The sequence below is a fragment of the Corylus avellana genome, chromosome ca1, assembly GCF_901000735.1.
Source record: "Corylus avellana chromosome ca1, CavTom2PMs-1.0".
In the NCBI taxonomy this organism is placed as follows: domain Eukaryota; kingdom Viridiplantae; phylum Streptophyta; class Magnoliopsida; order Fagales; family Betulaceae; genus Corylus; species Corylus avellana.
Genome location: NC_081541.1, coordinates 3974058 through 3991181, shown reverse-complemented (window position 1 = coordinate 3991181; position 17124 = coordinate 3974058). Strand labels below are relative to the sequence as shown.

At 36.3% G+C, this 17124-nt stretch overlaps 1 protein-coding gene across 2 annotated transcripts; it reads left to right on the top strand.

The window, feature by feature from the left end:
- The first annotated feature begins 1338 nt into the window (after positions 1–1338).
- LOC132192165 (origin of replication complex subunit 3) lies at positions 1339–16594 on the top strand. Of its 2 annotated transcripts, XM_059607421.1 has the most exons (17): positions 1339–1453; positions 1711–1929; positions 2230–2404; positions 2798–2967; positions 3068–3198; positions 3475–3748; positions 3846–3923; positions 6375–6442; positions 6551–6641; positions 6974–7188; positions 9904–9973; positions 10196–10278; positions 11677–11766; positions 13086–13161; positions 13497–13624; positions 15675–15851; positions 16214–16594. In XM_059607421.1, exons 1-17 carry the CDS (start codon positions 1382–1384, stop codon positions 16317–16319), a joined length of 2223 nt encoding a protein of 740 aa, XP_059463404.1. In that variant the 5' UTR covers positions 1339–1381; the 3' UTR covers positions 16320–16594. The 2 variants fall into 2 exon arrangements, with proteins under 2 accessions (XP_059463404.1, XP_059463411.1); XM_059607428.1 differs by lacking the exon at positions 16214–16594 and having other exon boundaries at positions 15686–15787.
- Positions 16595–17124: the final 530 nt, after the last annotated feature.

The window sequence follows — 17124 nt, the reverse complement described above, 5'->3', positions numbered from 1 at the left end:
AGGTTATAGAAAATTGATAAGAGTTTTAAAAATGATTACATATTTACATGTCATCAAGTCAACTTCCTTGAGAGCCTAGCAAATTTGCGCCAATCTTAGAAGGCTCATGAGCTTTCTAAGTTTCAAACTTATTCGCTCGAGATATTATAATTTTTTTTATTATATAAATTGATGTGACAGTTCAAATTTTGGTTACAAATTAATAGAGCGATGCACTCAAAGTAGTACATGCTACGAAGGCTATTATCATAGTAGATATTAACAGTTAAATAAAGGATTTAAAGTGTACTGAATATGTTGCAAAGTTGGTAGGTTAATAATGTTAACAGATAAGCAAATTCTATTGCACATTGGCAGGGTAACAACAACAGTCAAATAAATCATATATATGGATATGATTTGAATAGATGAGATTTCCCCTCTTGTATATGAATAAAGTTTTGAGTTTTTTTTTTTTTTTTTTTTAAATAAAAATGATAGAGTTATTCAGGTTGTCATTATCCACTGCTGTTATTAATTAATTAGTAACTGACGTGATTATTGCCATATAAACTGCCACTTGAATTTATAAAAGGATTGTAGTAAAAACCGTAACGCTTTAATCATTTTCCCAAGGAAAAAATGCAAAATTAGTCCATATGGTTTACTTGATTTGCAATTAACTTCCTATCATATCAGAATAAATTTAAAAGTCCATGAGATATGCAAAAAATAATAATAATAATAATAATAATAATAATAATTTAGTCATTACTGTTAAATTTCGTTTACTGACTTAACATATTCTAATAGTGTAAAACGTTATAACTAATAAAATTGTTATACTTGTTATACTTAGTCGGTGTCATACTAATGAAGTATGTTAAATTAGTAGACAAAATTTGACTGTAGGACTAAATTATTTTTTTGGCACACCTTAAAGACATTTGAGTTCATTTTAATAACACAGGGAACTAATTATAAATCAATTAAATCACATGGACTATGCTTTTTTTTTTAATTCCTAAAAATAATTATACGGTGTTATAATTAACAATTGAACTCGTGCTATCGACGATTTCTACAAAACAACCCACTAAGGTCCAGGTGTCAATTGTGAATAGCACGGTCTTCGATAACCGAAATATAGCCCAATGCAAACAAAGCCCAAGAGCGTAGGCTTGCATCCGGCTCGCCTCTCTTTACCGGATCAGTTCGGGTTCGGAATAGCACTCGAATAATCGCAAACGGGTGGGGGATAGGGTCCTCCAACCCAGTACCAAAACCGCACCGTTTCTAAAATGTTAATTTACGTATTTACTCTGAATCTTTTTCCCGCCAAAAAAAAATTTGGGAGAGAGATAACCCTAGGCTAGCGAGAGAGAGAACTGGCTGTCACGAAATGGCGCTCGCTTCTGCTGCTACGGATTCACCGATTCAAACTACATCCGAGACCAATGACAATAATCTCCAGGTATGTGCTCTCTCCGATCTCATTCTTTTCTTTTTGGTCTCCGTTTGTTTCCCGAGAAAAAGGATTTGAAGGAAATGAAAAGAAAGATGCTTAAAATAGAAGTATTGAGGTTAAATTGGTTTCCGTTTTAATGGAACGATATTTTTCTCGCACTTAACTAACTGGATGAGGGATTATTTTCCTTTTTTTCTTTATTTTTTCTCAAAGCAAATGGAGCACTAATCTAATATCCGTTGAATTCCTTTTATTTTTCTCAGACATTCTTCGTCCTTCACAAAGCATCATCCCGAAAATCCGAGAAAAGATCAACTGGAACTGGGAAAACCCGAAGGCGAATCGATTTATCTCCATCATCACCTAAGAAGACCGATAAATCGGAGGCAGAGAGAGCTGAAGAGTGGGATGAGCGCCGCTACGAGCACTTGCGTATGGAAGCTTTTGAGCTTGTTTGGTCTAGAATCGACTTGACCATCAAGGTTTTTCTCCGCGTTACATATATGCTATCGTTAATTTTCATTTTAGAGCATTAGAGAAGATGCGGATTACATTGGTTTTGGGAATTGAAAAATTCAAGTTTAATGTGTTTGATTTCGCAAGTTATTTGTGTTTTTTACTTACTAAAAATAAGTTATTTGTGTTTGTTGGAATTTATCTATTTTGTTTTAAATTTATATTTATCATGTAGTAAAGAGCGATATAAGTGTAAGATATCGGATGTTGCTTTCACTTCCTTTATTTTCTCAGTGATCACATAGAATCTTGAACTATTTTTGCAGGATGTTTTGAGGGGTATCAATACTAATGTATTGAACGAGATACATAGCTGGGTCTGTGAGTCCTTCAATGCTATTAAATCATTTGGAACACTTGGTTTCGCCGAAGCAACTAGGTCTTTTCCAATTGTGGCCGCTGCTACCTGTAAACGACTGTTCACTGGGCTAATTCTGACCAGTAAGTTCTTGTCTATGTCAATACTTCAAATAAAAGTTTGGTCAGAGAAAATGGTAGTACATATCAAGTAGATACTAGCAATATGTCCCCCTGTTAGATGTATTTGAAGTAAATGATTGACTGACGGGAACTCAAACCTGTATTCTTATTAAAACCTTCATTCCCGTTCTTTGTGATGTTTGGTGAAGGAACAATAAACTGTAATGATCTATGTATACTTTTTGGTTGGGGATGCATACTTGCATTTACATCCCACAATAAGAATTCAACTTGATCCATCAATTTTGGCTCTTCTCTGGCCTGTTGCTATGCCATGTGTTTTTATTGTTAGTAATTCAGCTGGCATTTCCCAATATTTTTGTCTAATAAGCAATATTGATTAATGATTGGCAGAGAATATGGAGTTTGTTGATGATCTACTGACATTTGAAGAGCTTGGCCTTTCTTTGAGATCTCATGGATGCCATGTGGCTAACCTTTCATCCATGGACTTCTCAGCCAAGAATGGGATTGGTGGTTGCCTTAGAGGTTTTTTGAGACAGTTCTTAACAACTACGTTGGATGTAAGTACTTAGATGTAGATATTCATGCATAAATAAATGTTATGATTTCAGTTGAAGTGGTTTTCATTTCATTTGTGTTTGTGATGCTTCTTTAAAGCAGGCAGCTGACATATCCATCTTAGCATCATGGTACAGAGAACAAGACAACCACGATTCTCCAGTGGTTGTGATTATAGATGATATGGAACGATGTTGTGGGTCTGTCTTATCTGACTTCATCCTTATGTTGAGGTACTCCACTGCACTGTGGCACGCCCCCCACACATGCTTATATATGAATTTATATTTCCGTGTAGATGTTTATGTACATATTTTTAGATCAGTAGACTTATGTACACGTGCGCGCACACACGTATATTTATGTGCACACACACGTAAACTTACATATAATCCATGTGGAACATGGATTAGCATTCTCAAGATTTAAAGATTGTGTTTTTCTGTTATATATAATGTCATCTGTATCGTGCAATAACTGCTTGCAACTTATTCCTTTATCTACATCAGCGAATGGGTTCTAAAAATTCCAATAATTATTTTAATGGGAGTTTCCACAACACTGGATGCTCCAAGAAACATCCTTCCTTCAAATGTGCTCCAGCGCTTGTGCCCTTCTAAGTTCATATTAGGATCCCCAGCTGAGAGAATGGATGCTGTTGTTGAGGCAGTCCTTGTGAAGCAGTGTTCTGGGTTTAGTGTTGGTCACAGGGCGGCTGTTTTCTTGAGAAACTACTTCCTAAACCAGGATGGAACATTAACATCTTTTATTAGAGCTTTGAAGGTTGGTTCTGCATGTCTTTTGTCATTGTTATCTTTGTCTCTTTCCTGCCAGCATGGTTAGCCCGTGCTGATTTTATGTTTTAAAAAGTATTTTTCAGATAGCATGTGCCCAGCACTTCTCCATGGAGCCTCTGAGCTTCATACTTGGTGACCTGCTTGTTGAAGAAAAGCAAAAGGTTAAATTTCTTTATCCTCTTGTAATGTTGAATTTTTCATGGGTGCAAACAATCTCTTGGGACCACACCCCCTGGTGAAAAGTCAGAGATTTAACAAGTTCCGTGTAGGGAAACTTCCGAGGGTGTGATGCACGGGACTGAGGTTTACTTTGTAGGGGTGGGTCCGAAAGGCCCTGCCTTAGAGAGGTTCCCCGACATAAAAAAAATGTTGAATTCTTCATTTGTTTAATCATGTTACTTAATCATCTCATATCTTAGTTCTACTTTAAGATAAACCTTAAGTTAATTGTGCTATCTATGTCCACATATTGCCTTTGCCTACCCCTAAAACCACTAACCACCTTCAAAAGTGGTTATGTGGTTAGCGACATAATAACACTCCGAGAGCTGCTGATAGTCCACCAACAGGCATAAGTTGACTACTGATCTAGGCATAACTCATGACGACCCAAATCGACTGGAGAAAACATTCCAAGTGGTACATAGAACCTCACAATACAGAAGAAGATGGTCCACGAACTCTCTATTCCTTTTACACATGCATCACTTATTGACTACAATAACGTGCCGCTTCTTGAAGTTATCCATGGAATGGATCTTTCCTAGGGCTGCTGACCAATTAAAAAGAGCCACTCTCAACGGAAACTTAGTCTGCCAAACACTCTTCTAAGGGAAGCGGATGCCATCATTACAAGCCATGGCACTGTAAAAAGATTTAACACCAAACAACCATCTTTTGAAGGGAACCCACCACAACTTGTTCTCACCTTCCCGTCGCATTCCATCCTGAAGAACGAGGCAAAGACATCTACCGCCCAATCATGAGTATCAAAGCTCACGTTCTTCTGAGTGGAGTATCTCGAAAGATCCACGTGAGCTGCAACAAGAGCATCATTTGCTCAAGAATACCAAATAAATTTCGAAAGGCTTCTTAAGGGTCATATCCCCACACCAGAGATTATATTAGAATCTAACCTTGGAGTCATCTCCCACATTAAACGAACCAAGCTTGAACATTCAATACTCAAGTTGATCACAACCTAAATGGAAGGACGAACCTTATAAACTTAGAAAGCCCAAGGACCAATTTTATCACTTTTTAAAACCCAAGGAGTGTTTTGATAAACATGAAAATCACATTGACCATTTTTAGATTTAACCAAAAAAAAAAAAAGTTTATCCTGAAATGTTGAAAACCAAAAAGGCTTGGGGTTCAACAAAAGATACATCTATTTAATGAAGTCTTTAGATAAAACAAGAAGTAAGTAGATCAATTTGGAAGTCGCTGCACTTGCTTGACTTTTTAATTTCATTGGATGAATTATTTAGTTCAAGATTCAAATTCCCCAACTTTTTCTTTGAGTTAATGAAAATTGAGTGTTTTTGAAATCAATTGTCTGACTGAATATTTGCACAGGACCAGATTAGTTACTTAGTATTTTACTTTCCACTAGTAAGTCCGCATATTTCCTACTCTGAGTTGGCTCTTTTAGTACTCAACTTCTTTCCTACAAGTCAATTTTTTCATCATAGTTTGGTTTTTAGAAGTATCAGTTAAATTGCCTTTAAAGAATATGCATGTATGACCACCAACATATGTAGTCGAATGGTAGTTCTTTTTTATTATAGATTGAGGCCTTGGTTTAACCTGTGATTTGATTATTGTTTCTTAGAGTTGAACTATTGATGGGAATATTAGACATCAAATTTTGGATATTTCTAGACGAGGGATAATAAGCCTTTACTGAAGTTATCTTTACTTTCTATTCAATGACAAAAACAAAAAGTGATATATTTTTTTTATTTTTTCTATAATACGAAGCAGGAAATTCTATAAGGTTGAACTAAATTTTGAAGATAGGAATTTGGGAAGGGGTTTTTTAGCCTATTTCAACAACCCCCCCCCCCAAACACACACAAAAACCCAAAAGGAAAAGAACTAGCTGTCTGAAAAATTACACCTGGGTATTAATGTTGACTATGATATTCAAATTTGAATTCATAGATTTTTTATAAAATGATGATTAGTAATATTAATTAGTAATCAACTTACCCCCACTTAAAGTTAGATCCTGGCTCTACCCTCTATGCTTGTCATGTAGATACAATATAATGCATTGGTGGCATGTATTTCAGGCACACTCCCTGTTTCCCCTGCTTTGAAAATTTACATAGCAAATGGGCGGCGATTAAATTTGTTTTACTGCTCAGGAAAAGGAATGTTATTTCCATAAAATTTTTATTGCTTGCACATTTTTCACTTGAGTGCAAGTGATATGTCTCACATGCCAAAATTTCTGCAGGAGCAACAATTGCGTCTCTGTGAACTAAACCCCAAATTAAAAGTGTTTGATTTTTCTGATGCTTCAGATTTTTGTAAGAACCTACATCCATGATGAGATTTAAGCTTGGAATCTCATCAATTTTTCTTTTTGTCCCAAACAATGTTAGGGTGAGAAAATTTGTTTACTACCAGAGGTAATATTGAAGCATGCTTCTCAGCTTCCATCTTATGTGAGGTAATACAAATATTCAACAATTAGACACTACCTGCTTTTCTATGAATGCCCAAAATTGCTAAAAGGAAGATGATTATACTCTGATTTTGGTTAAAAACCTTTCACTAGGAATCAAATGGCTGATCAGACTGCTAAAAGTTTGGTTCATGGTTTCTCAGAATTGAAGAGATTGCAGAAGTGCTGGAGCATTGTGGTCTTGGTGAGGCTTTGGATATATATATATATATATATTTATTTCTATTCACATGCCAATATAAATTATGAAAGCACCAGTCCTTGGCCTGCTCTTTTCTTCATTGTAAATTTACAAATGTATGTTTCAATTTTATTTCCTGGAGTTTTCTTTGTCTCATTTTTTTTCACCTGTAATGCAAAACTGCATAATTTCTTTGGTGAAAACTTCATTTTTGGAACTTGTTGGTTTCTTTTTAATTGTTTTCATGATTAGGTGGTAGTAACCTCTTGGCTAAGTTGATGCGCCATGTCAAGGAACTAGAATTTTTGTTTATTAAAAATTAATGCATTTTGCAGTGCCTCTATGAAGCAGGGAAGTGTAATAAAATCCGGCTGCTAGACTTATTATGCGAGGCGCTTGATCCAGATTTGTACATCTCAAGGGCTTCCAATAATCATGTGGAGCTAGATAAAGATTCTGGATTAGGTATGGCTAGTGATCGTTGTAAGCGTCGAAAGTATTCTACCTTTCAAAAGGGTGGCATTATCTCTCAGATAGTACGCAAAGTGAGGTAGGTAGCATGACTTTACAATTTAGATGGACCAAAATAAGCTTCTCCTGTCATAGGTTCACATTTGAGGGTTTCCAGAGGGGAATATAACTGCAACGCTTTGCAAATCTTCTCTATCCATTTTTGTTTTTTTTTGAAAAATGAAAATTTTGCTTTTATGGTTTTGAAGAGAAAAAAAAAAGGGTTGGGGAAGTATTGCATTTTAATGGCAACTCTTTCTGGTACTAAATATTCTGGCTGTTTAACTAATTAATAATTATTGATGTTAACAGCAAGCCACTAAGCATGTAGGCTTTAATTGATATTTTCAGTCTTTTTTTTTTGATAGGTAATGATATTTTCAGTCTTTAGCTTGGCTGCAATAGAAATTCTTTAACTTTGACTACATTGAATTATTTTACCTCTATAATTTTGCAGTTATTTTTTATTTCTCTTATATTTGTCGAGAGTATAACAGCTACTGGATGTATAAGCTTGTTAATGACACCCGATTAGAAGATATTGGTGATTCTTCCTTGCCATTTGGTTAGTCTTTTCATTAATTTACCACATGCTCCCAATTCCCAAATGACTGGCGAATGCATAATTGGTTATGGTGGTAAGAAACATGGGGGATACTGCAGAAGATAGATGGCTAGCAAATAAATTACTTGAGGTCAATTAGCATGATAAGAACCCATATAGCGGACCAAAGGGTGTGTTTCATCTATTATTTATTATCAGCCCTGCCCTAGCATTTTGTCTTTCCACAAAGCTTTGTGCGGGCTTTCATTAGGTGCTACTGATCACATGCCATTGCCATTTTGCCTTTATTAATTGATTGCTAACTACTACCAAGACCTTTTCAGTATCCCTGGTGGAGCAGTATTTTTGCAACTTTACTCAGTGAACTCCAACATTATAATGAAACCTGTGTTACTCTTAGGAGTGGGCGCGGGGCGGGGCGGATATCAGCCTTTTCCCCAACCCGCCCAGCACCGTGCGGGTTTGGATTTTCCAACCCGCTACCCAGGCAAAGTAAAGCTTATCTGTGCGGGTTCGGGTATTGCGGGGCGGGTAGTGCGGGTTGAGTTCTTTTCCATCCTTCGCTTCCTTAAATCTTCTCCTTTCTTTTCCTCCACCGGCTTCGCCCCGCACCTTGCGGGTTTGGATTTTCCAACCCACTACCCGGGCAAAGTAAAGCTTATTCGCGTGGGTTCAGGTATTGTGGGCCGGGGTGGGTTGTGTGGGTTGGGTTATTTTTCCTCCTTTTAGATCTTCTCCTTTCTTTTCCTCGGCCGGCTTCTTTGCCGGTTTCTCTTCTTTCTTTTCATCTTTCTTCTCCTCTAGTTTCTTCTCCTTCATTTTCGTCTCTTCTGTAGGTTTATTTTCCTCCTAAACAAACACAACCCTACATTAGAACCTCGAGAAACAAACTACAAACCTATAAACAATGGAAAAGAAAACCGAAGAATGATTCAGATTAAGATAATGATAAAAGAGATCTCTTGGTTTCCATTCATGAAAGAGGTTTAGAGAGAGAAAAAACACTTGGATCGTGGTTTGTGGAGGTGGAGCGGTGGCGTAGACGAGAGAGAGAAGCAGACGAGAGACGGCAGAGAGAGAGCCGCTAACGAGAGAGAGAGAGAACAGACCTGAGAGAGAGCAAGAGAAATGGCCAGAATAGAGAGAGAGAGAGAGAGAGAGAGAGAGGCTGAAATGATTAGGGTTAGGGTTTTTTAGTTTTATACTTAGGCGGGGTGGGGTGGGTACCCGCAGGAAAAAAAAATGCCTATACCTGTAACCCGCCTCGCCCCGCACGGGTTGGAAGAAATCCAACCCGTACCCGCAAAAAAACACCTAAAATCCGCACGGGGTGGGGCGGGTTTGCAGGTTGTGCGGGTTATTGCCCACCCCTATTTACTCTCCCTCATTGTGAACTAATTATTGGGAAGTAGGATGATCAGTTTTTCTTCTTTTTTTTTTGGGTCAAGCTCTCAGGATTCAGCGTATGTTTGGGGCATGTTTTTTTATCTGACCCACAGGCTTTGGCTTGAACCCATATAATCACTACTAAGTCCTGAATAGCAGGTTTCATGATCTTAATTTGAGTTGAACTTTGTATTGTATTCTTCTTATACACCATGTTTTCTAACTGTGATGTTGCTCTGCACTTCTTTTCTTTTTCCTTTATAAGGTTTTAGTAATTGTAAAGAAAATATTGGTTTTGTTGTAAAATTAGGATGTAATCCTTAATGATCATTATAATCATCCTCTATCCTAATATTTTTGCCTACCAGGATTTAGCGTGATCACTAGAATTATTTGAACAACAATTATAAAATTGTTGACATATAACCACACTGATCAATTTGTATGCAATAAATTGTTGTAGATATGGACGTGTATTTGAAGATTGGAAGTTATTAATCTGTGGAACTTATTGATTCTAGTTCTAGATCTTGCTTTGATATATTAACATTGTAGAATATATGATTTATTTCTTGCATTTTTTCACTAATAACCATGTCCTCAAATTGGATTTGAGAGTTCTTCAAGACTTAAGTGCAAGATAAATTAAATTACAGTAGTTATATTGAAAGCGATATATGCCTTGCCTAATCTTTTGCCACCTAACATAAAGGTTACCCTTAATTTATAAGTCATTGTGTAGTTGATTATTTTAAAAAAAATTTATTGCTTCATGTCGTTATTTTGAAGTTTGAATTCAATCAGGGATCTTCCTGCAGTGATGCTCTATCAGTTGTTAAAGAGTTGGGAAAACATTACTGTGGACATTCTTGAGGTATGCTTATAGTTTTGAGAAACTTGAGAAGTCTCAGGGGTTTATGCCATTTGCTTCTTAATCCAAATAATCATATAATTAATCAGTCTTACATTTGCTTCTTGCATTTTGTGCAATGTGCTGTATTTCTTTTACATCTTTTAATAGCTTTGAGACAGATGGAATTAATTTGTTATCATCGGTAGTCAAACTAATTACCATCAAATAACATGCCTGTGATAGATCCATGAAAAATTGAAGGAGTTGCAGTCTGTGTTGAGATTTGAAGATGGCAAGTTGAAACAAAATGTTGATGACATATCCAAGTAATATTCTATTCAATTTTTTTTTTCTTTGGTATTAGGATTTTATATCATACTTATGCCACATATTATTGTTCCATCCATTGTAACATTGAATTTTGAATTGCCTGCTAAAAATAGGTGAAGCATGTTAGTTTCCAGTACTTTGTTAGATCTTAACATGTTATAGAAATTCAGATCATTAGATTTGGGGCTTTTGACATTTGAAGCTTGAATGAAAGGTGTGACTCAAGGGACTACAAGTTACACTTTTTTGCTATTTTGGGTGCTGGACTGAGAAATGTTTATGATGATAGGATAGAAACTTTGCTTGCCAATTTTTTTAAGAACCGAAGGGTACAAAAGTTCCCAAGTCTCTTTAAGTGTTTTTCTTCTTCTTTTCTTTTTCATTTTTTGATTCAGGTACAAATCAGTCTTTCTGTGATTGTTATATCAAGAAACTGTGAAATGCTTTCTTTTGTAATCTTAAGGCCAAGTATAAACCCGCTGTTTATGCTTCTTTTAAAACAAGATGTTCTTGTTTCTTACTTTAGAAGCGTTAAGCCATCATCAACTGCCCCCCAAAGAGTTCAAGATGCTGCTTTGGCTGTCAATAAATAATATATGAAATTGGACTTTTTCTTGATCAAGCTAAGGTATCTAGCATAGTATGTTGCCATAGCCTACTTCACAATTGTGATGCTCAATAGGGATAGTACTGCAATTGCATCAAGGCCCTATAATTACCAACACCTCAAAATAAGAATAGGCTATCCACTCTGACACTACCTGATCTGTGCTTGGACTCCAAACTTATGCCACCTAGATAATTTTTTGTGGTGCACCCATATAGGCTCCCAGGTAGCCCCTGCATGAACCCAAAAAAAAAATTCAAAATTTACTGGATTTTTAGAAATCATTTTTAGAAAAAACTGTTGACTTGACACATGCAAGAATTCTTTAGCTTTCTTCTTATTCCTTTTTTTTTTTTTTTTTTTTGTCGGCCTAAAAGTATTATCTTTCTTTGGAAGTTTAAGTTATTAGGAACTTTAACTGTAGAAGTAAAAGAAAAAAAGGTATATTATTTGTTTGTATATGCATGTACATTGAATGATACTGGGCAAGCGTTTCAAAATGGAAGTTGGGAAAATTAGAAGCTACTTATTTTCTTGATTGATCTGATCTTTATGACATTGGTGGTTAAATTAAAGTTCTGGAAAATTCATAAGGATAGCCATTTTACTGCTATAAGATGTATAGATATGCACCAAAACACTCGAATGTTCTTATGCTTTTTTGTATTATATTTATTTTCATCATATTAATTTTCTACTTTTCATGTTTGTAGATGTATTTGTACGTATGCATGCATGTATTAATCACAGATTCTTGGGGTTTTGATGTGACTGTGTGATGTGACAGGAGACATTCATCTTGGAGCCCTTTAAATATTGAGAAGGACTCAAAAGCAATAAATGAGAAAGCTGCCACATTACTAGATTGCTTGGTCAGGTAAGGATAGATATTTTCATTCTTGCTTAGAAGGGGATGTGGATCTGTCGTAGGATCTTGAGGAGAACTCATAATCCAGTCTTTATCTGTTATGTTAAATCTACAACTTCATTACTTCTATGCTGATCAGACGTTTGGATTAATGATACACTAATCAGTTGTCTAACCCACATTGCTAATTGATATAGAGCTAAAGAAGAAGAAGATTACAGTAGCCAAGGCAATCATACCTACATTGACTAGGCAATCAAATTTAGGAAAGAAGGCAATCACACTGTTGCCGGAAATTTTGTGTGTTCAACTCTAAGAAATTGACAACTAACAAGGTTGTTTTATCGGCTTGCAGCACCCTTTTTTCTAATAAGAGTGGGACTCCTGATTTATAAAGGAAAGAAGTTCAACTGGAGCTTGACATAAATTACAATGCTACCTCAGACTCGATAAAAACTAGAAAAATATTGAATCAGGGGTACCAACTAGGAGAAGCATAGACTAGGACTTGACATCAACTAGATAGTAGACTAGACCTTGGCAGACATTAAGTATGCCCCCCAGTGAATATGTCCCATTTTTAATATTCTTTTGGGTCTTTAAATATACTTCATTTTTTGAGCTTTTAGTGCGTTGCATCAACTGGGGACGTCACAGGTATTTCCAGAAAAACGTATTAGCTTCTGGGCTATCATCTTGAAAACAGGACTTTGCTGCTACACTCTTAGTTCAACTGGAGTTGTGAGAGTTTTGACATGTCAAATCTTTTGTCTTGTCAATCATCCGAAGGGGATTCTGGTTTGAAGCAATCAGGATATACTTGCTAATAAAAACCAATTGGGGCACTCTCCTGGAGTTCGAAAAATTTGTTATGTTCTTGAAAAGTGTGAGGGAAACAGTTTTCATTGCGCGTGTTTCATAGAGGGAAGAGAAAATGTTGTGGCACTGGTAAAGAAAGCAAAGCTGGGATCCTACTTATCTTGAGAGTGGAGGCAGGGGGGCATTTCTCTGCACCAGGAAGGGGCCGAGGAGCCCTTCATGTCCAGCGGGTAGAATGGGGGCAGCCCCCCCCCAAGCCCACCAGTGCAGCATGTATAAACATGATAGGTGCGTAAATGAAAGTTAAATGACCAGAAACTGTATAAGAGGTCCTTGTTGCATTATTAGATCCTCAAACTGGTGTAAAAAATTGGGATCTTCCGTCTTTATATTGTAATAAACCAGAAGAATAATGGAGTCCTTGCATAGCTTTCATCTATTCTAACAATGAATATATTATAATATGCACCTACTGAAAGGAGTGACTTTTCTTTTTTCCTATGAAACAGGGATTATTTGAGGCCTATGGAGTGCATACCTTTGCATGAAATTGTGTGCTTTAAGAATGTTGAGAAACTTCAATTGGTAAGCACTCCAAGGATTACTTTGACCAATAAATTCGTATGATCTTTCCTAGTTCGGAGAAGGGAAAATATTCAAATATGATTATTGCTATAGATGTCACACGGAATTCGACCAAAATCCATAAAGCTAGATTATCGCAGCGACAGAATATGACAAATTTTGAAGAAACAGGATTCTATGCAGCAAGAAAAGGCATTGTCATATATTAAGATTTCCTAGACATGTCTTGTTTCTTATATCATGAGAAGAACATGCCTTCACCTTTAAGTTCTGGAGAATTAAGTTTATAGTCTTACAATCTCTTTGTAGTTTTTTAAACTTCTCATTTATCTCAGGCTTTAATTGGAGACCCAAGAAGAAGGATCCAAGTTGATCTTCTGGAGTTTTACAAAATTCTGCAGTGTAGTTGCTGCAGCAAGAGTGGAAATGTCCTTTTGCCATCTATGCACGATACCTCAGTTATGTAAGTATAAGTTTGAATGAAGCACTCACATGGCACTTGCTTCTGGACCAATGACATGTCCTTTTCATGATGGTGATATCCATGGCTTGAAGTCACTGTTAGCTATTGTGTGATTTGTTGCATCTGTATCCACCAAGATTACATCTAAAGATTTTGGGGCAACATAGTATTAGGAAACCTAGAAAGAAGAAAAACGCTCTCTTCTCTCACCCATGGGAGGAGGAAGTTTCGACTTCCTCCTCCCATCCTTTCCCCTCTGATCCCCTTTCCCTTCCCTTCCTCTCCATTTCCATTTCCTGCCTCTTATGAGGCTCCAAATACCTCCTATGAGGTTTTACTTGCCTCATCGGAGGCCCTATCCATCGCCTATGGCGACTTATTCTACATCAACTGCTCCATCGTCTCGTCCTCCTCTGTAGATGGTCTGGTCACTGCCTTCTCCATCCTCTCCAAGTTTCAGTTCCGGCTTCTCTTTGAAATCTTTGGATTTTGTTTTTTCAAAATCAGATCTGTCCATTTCATGAAGCTACAACCTCACATGCGCCACCTCACTGAACTCCTGGGCCTCTCCGCTACCTATCGCCGCCAGCTCCATCATCATCCGGCCACCACGTGCTGGAGTGTGTTCAACACGCGCCGGAGCGTGAAGACCCTTCCTCCGCCCCTTCAACCACCGACTCTCCTGTTTTGTACTATTTATTTCCTTTTTATGTTATTTGCTTGTCGTTTGTTCTGGGCTTTTAGTCATGTTTTTGTTTCTATGTTGTTATTTTCTTTGTGTTTAAGAGTCCCTATCACCGTTTGTTCCTGTCCGTCCTTTGGGGTTTGGAGAGGATTGTGAAACTTTTATAGTTTCATGTTCTTTTCTAGACTTTTTGGTTGTGTCATTTTTGACACACCATATATTACCGTCTTAATTGGTGGTCCATTTTTTTGGTCTTCGTGTCAAGAAATTATAGGCCCGCGTCATTCATTTGATGCATTGCCTCTTTTTTTTTTCTGTTTACCTTATCTGATACGGTGGTTTAATGGCTTTTTGTTTGGGTTGCCCACCCCATTGTTGTAATTTGTAGTTTCTTTGCTATGTACTCACCAAAAAAAAAAAAAAAGATTTTGGGGCAACATTTGGAGGGATTTTGCCTTCAAATTCTGATACAAAAACAAGCTATTTAATGGTTTTCGTCAACCTTTCTTTTCAGAACTGCATATTGGAAGTGTTAAGAAATAAAAGTAGGACTGCTCAACTTGGCATATCATTTGAGAATGCCTATTAGAGTTGCATATTTTTAGCAAAAAAAGTTTGATCGTGTCAATTTGAACTTCCAATAATTATTATTTTACAAATTTATCATTTTCATTAATTATTTGAGGAACCATTTGTGATTCATGGTGGATAATCAATATTCTAATAACTATTTAGTTAATGAGTACACATATTTGTATGTATGTATGATGTGTATGTACATGTATTTTATCAAAATTATTAGTAATTACAATTTTTTTTCACTAATTAACAGATGTTGAACTGGTAAAATTGCCATTCAATCATATCAGTTGAAAAGGAAGATGCTTTATCAGCAATGAAATTCATAGTTACTAATTTGACATGATCAACTTCTTAAAATAGGACATATTTATGGTAGGATCTATAACATCCTCATAGGATTTCTCCATTTGGTTATGATTTTGCTTGTTCTATTGCATATTTGCATAAGTTGCATGGCATATTAGGGGTCTGAACAAGCTCCATCTTTAGTTTACAAGCATATTAAAAGTTCTTTTATGACTTAGATCAGGTATAAAAGATTATTCTGTTTAAAGATTCATTGCAGTTTATACGGTCTGAGATATAATGTGATGACACTAAAGTGATATACTAAAATGTGTACTTTTTGATAATATGTGATAGATATCATTAGCCTTATGGTCCACCCTTATCAGAAGACAGGATGTAAATTAATTTTACTTTCATCTGGTTTGTTAACTTCCTTGTGAAGCTGAAAGTTTGTAGTCCTTAATGGATGTAATTCATGTTTTTCTATTGTGCTAGGTACACTCTAGCTCAGGAACATGGTGATCTTATCAATCTGCATGACTGGTTCCAATCTTTCAAAACAGTTGTTCTTCAACCTAGTACAAAAGGCAAACACAAGTCGAAACAGTCCCCACTATCAAAGAAAAGGAAGCATAAATACGAATCTGAAAACAAGAGTGAAGCTTCAATTCAGTATCCTCTTGGTTTTTCATTAGCATCATATAGTTTGCAGTCTATATGTTCCGAAATGTTTGTTGCATTACATGGCAATTCCGAAACTAGTATGAATGTGCACATACAGTTAGTCCGTTTGGGTTTTGAAGGTTTACGATTTCAAAAAGTGCATTTGCAATAATTTGAAAAACCGTGTTATATGTGAGATTCGTATGTCCCGCGTGAATTAAGTATTGCTGTTCTAGATTCAAACAAGAGATTTCTAACCCACCTAGGAACGCTATGTTGCATATATGCCTTCTTTGCATCAGGGATTGCTTTTTCTCCCCCCTTCCCCCAATCTCGTAATCCATGAAGATCCTTAATTCTGTTTCCCACAGAGCAAGGTTTTGCAGGGCAGTTACAGAGCTGCAGATTACGGGGCTCCTTCGGATGCCTAGCAGAAGACGTCCTGATTGTGTGCAGAGAGTGGCCTTTGGTCTCTAACTAGTGGAGCTATTGAAGAAGCTTAGTCGGCATTGCTTCGATCTATTTTATGCGAAGTTAGTTTTTATTTTATTTTTGTGCAGTTGTACTCAAAGGTAGTCTTATTTTACATTTACCAATCTAACCAATATATTTCATCAAATATCAAAAAGATTGTTCCAGAAGCACTTGGGATCCTAAGAGCTGTATAAAAGCTTATGTACACACAATTAAGATTGTATTTAAACTATGTAAGATACTTAAAATTGTAACATATTACTATGCTTTACAGTTGACGACTACAATAGTCTACTCTATTTTAGTCTTTTTTTTATCTTTTTTTTTATCAGTATTTAATTACTTAATACTATAACCACTCATAATATCAAGACATTTTAAATCAATTTATAAGTCAATTTCTTCGGACTTAGTTACAAAGCTACAACTTATTGAATTTCATACTTAATAAGGTACGTTTGATTCTATACTCGAACCAATTCAAGGGGATCTGCTCTTCCTCTTTGTTTAGGGTTTCAAATGAGATGCTACAAATAAATAACCCATAATTGATAATTGTTACAAGACTTGAACAATAACTAACCCACTGCTACTACTACACAATCAACGTTCACACAATCGACTCATGACTCCTCACATCTGGTACCACAACACAACAGGGCAATAGCTATTGCTCACAAGATTTGCTGGACACGTTGCCCTCAAAGAAGACACATGACGAGTGTAGAATTTCGTAAGTCTGTCCATATTAAATATTGAAAGGCGGTGGGTGAGTTGATGATGGGAATCGAATAGTATTTCGGTAGTA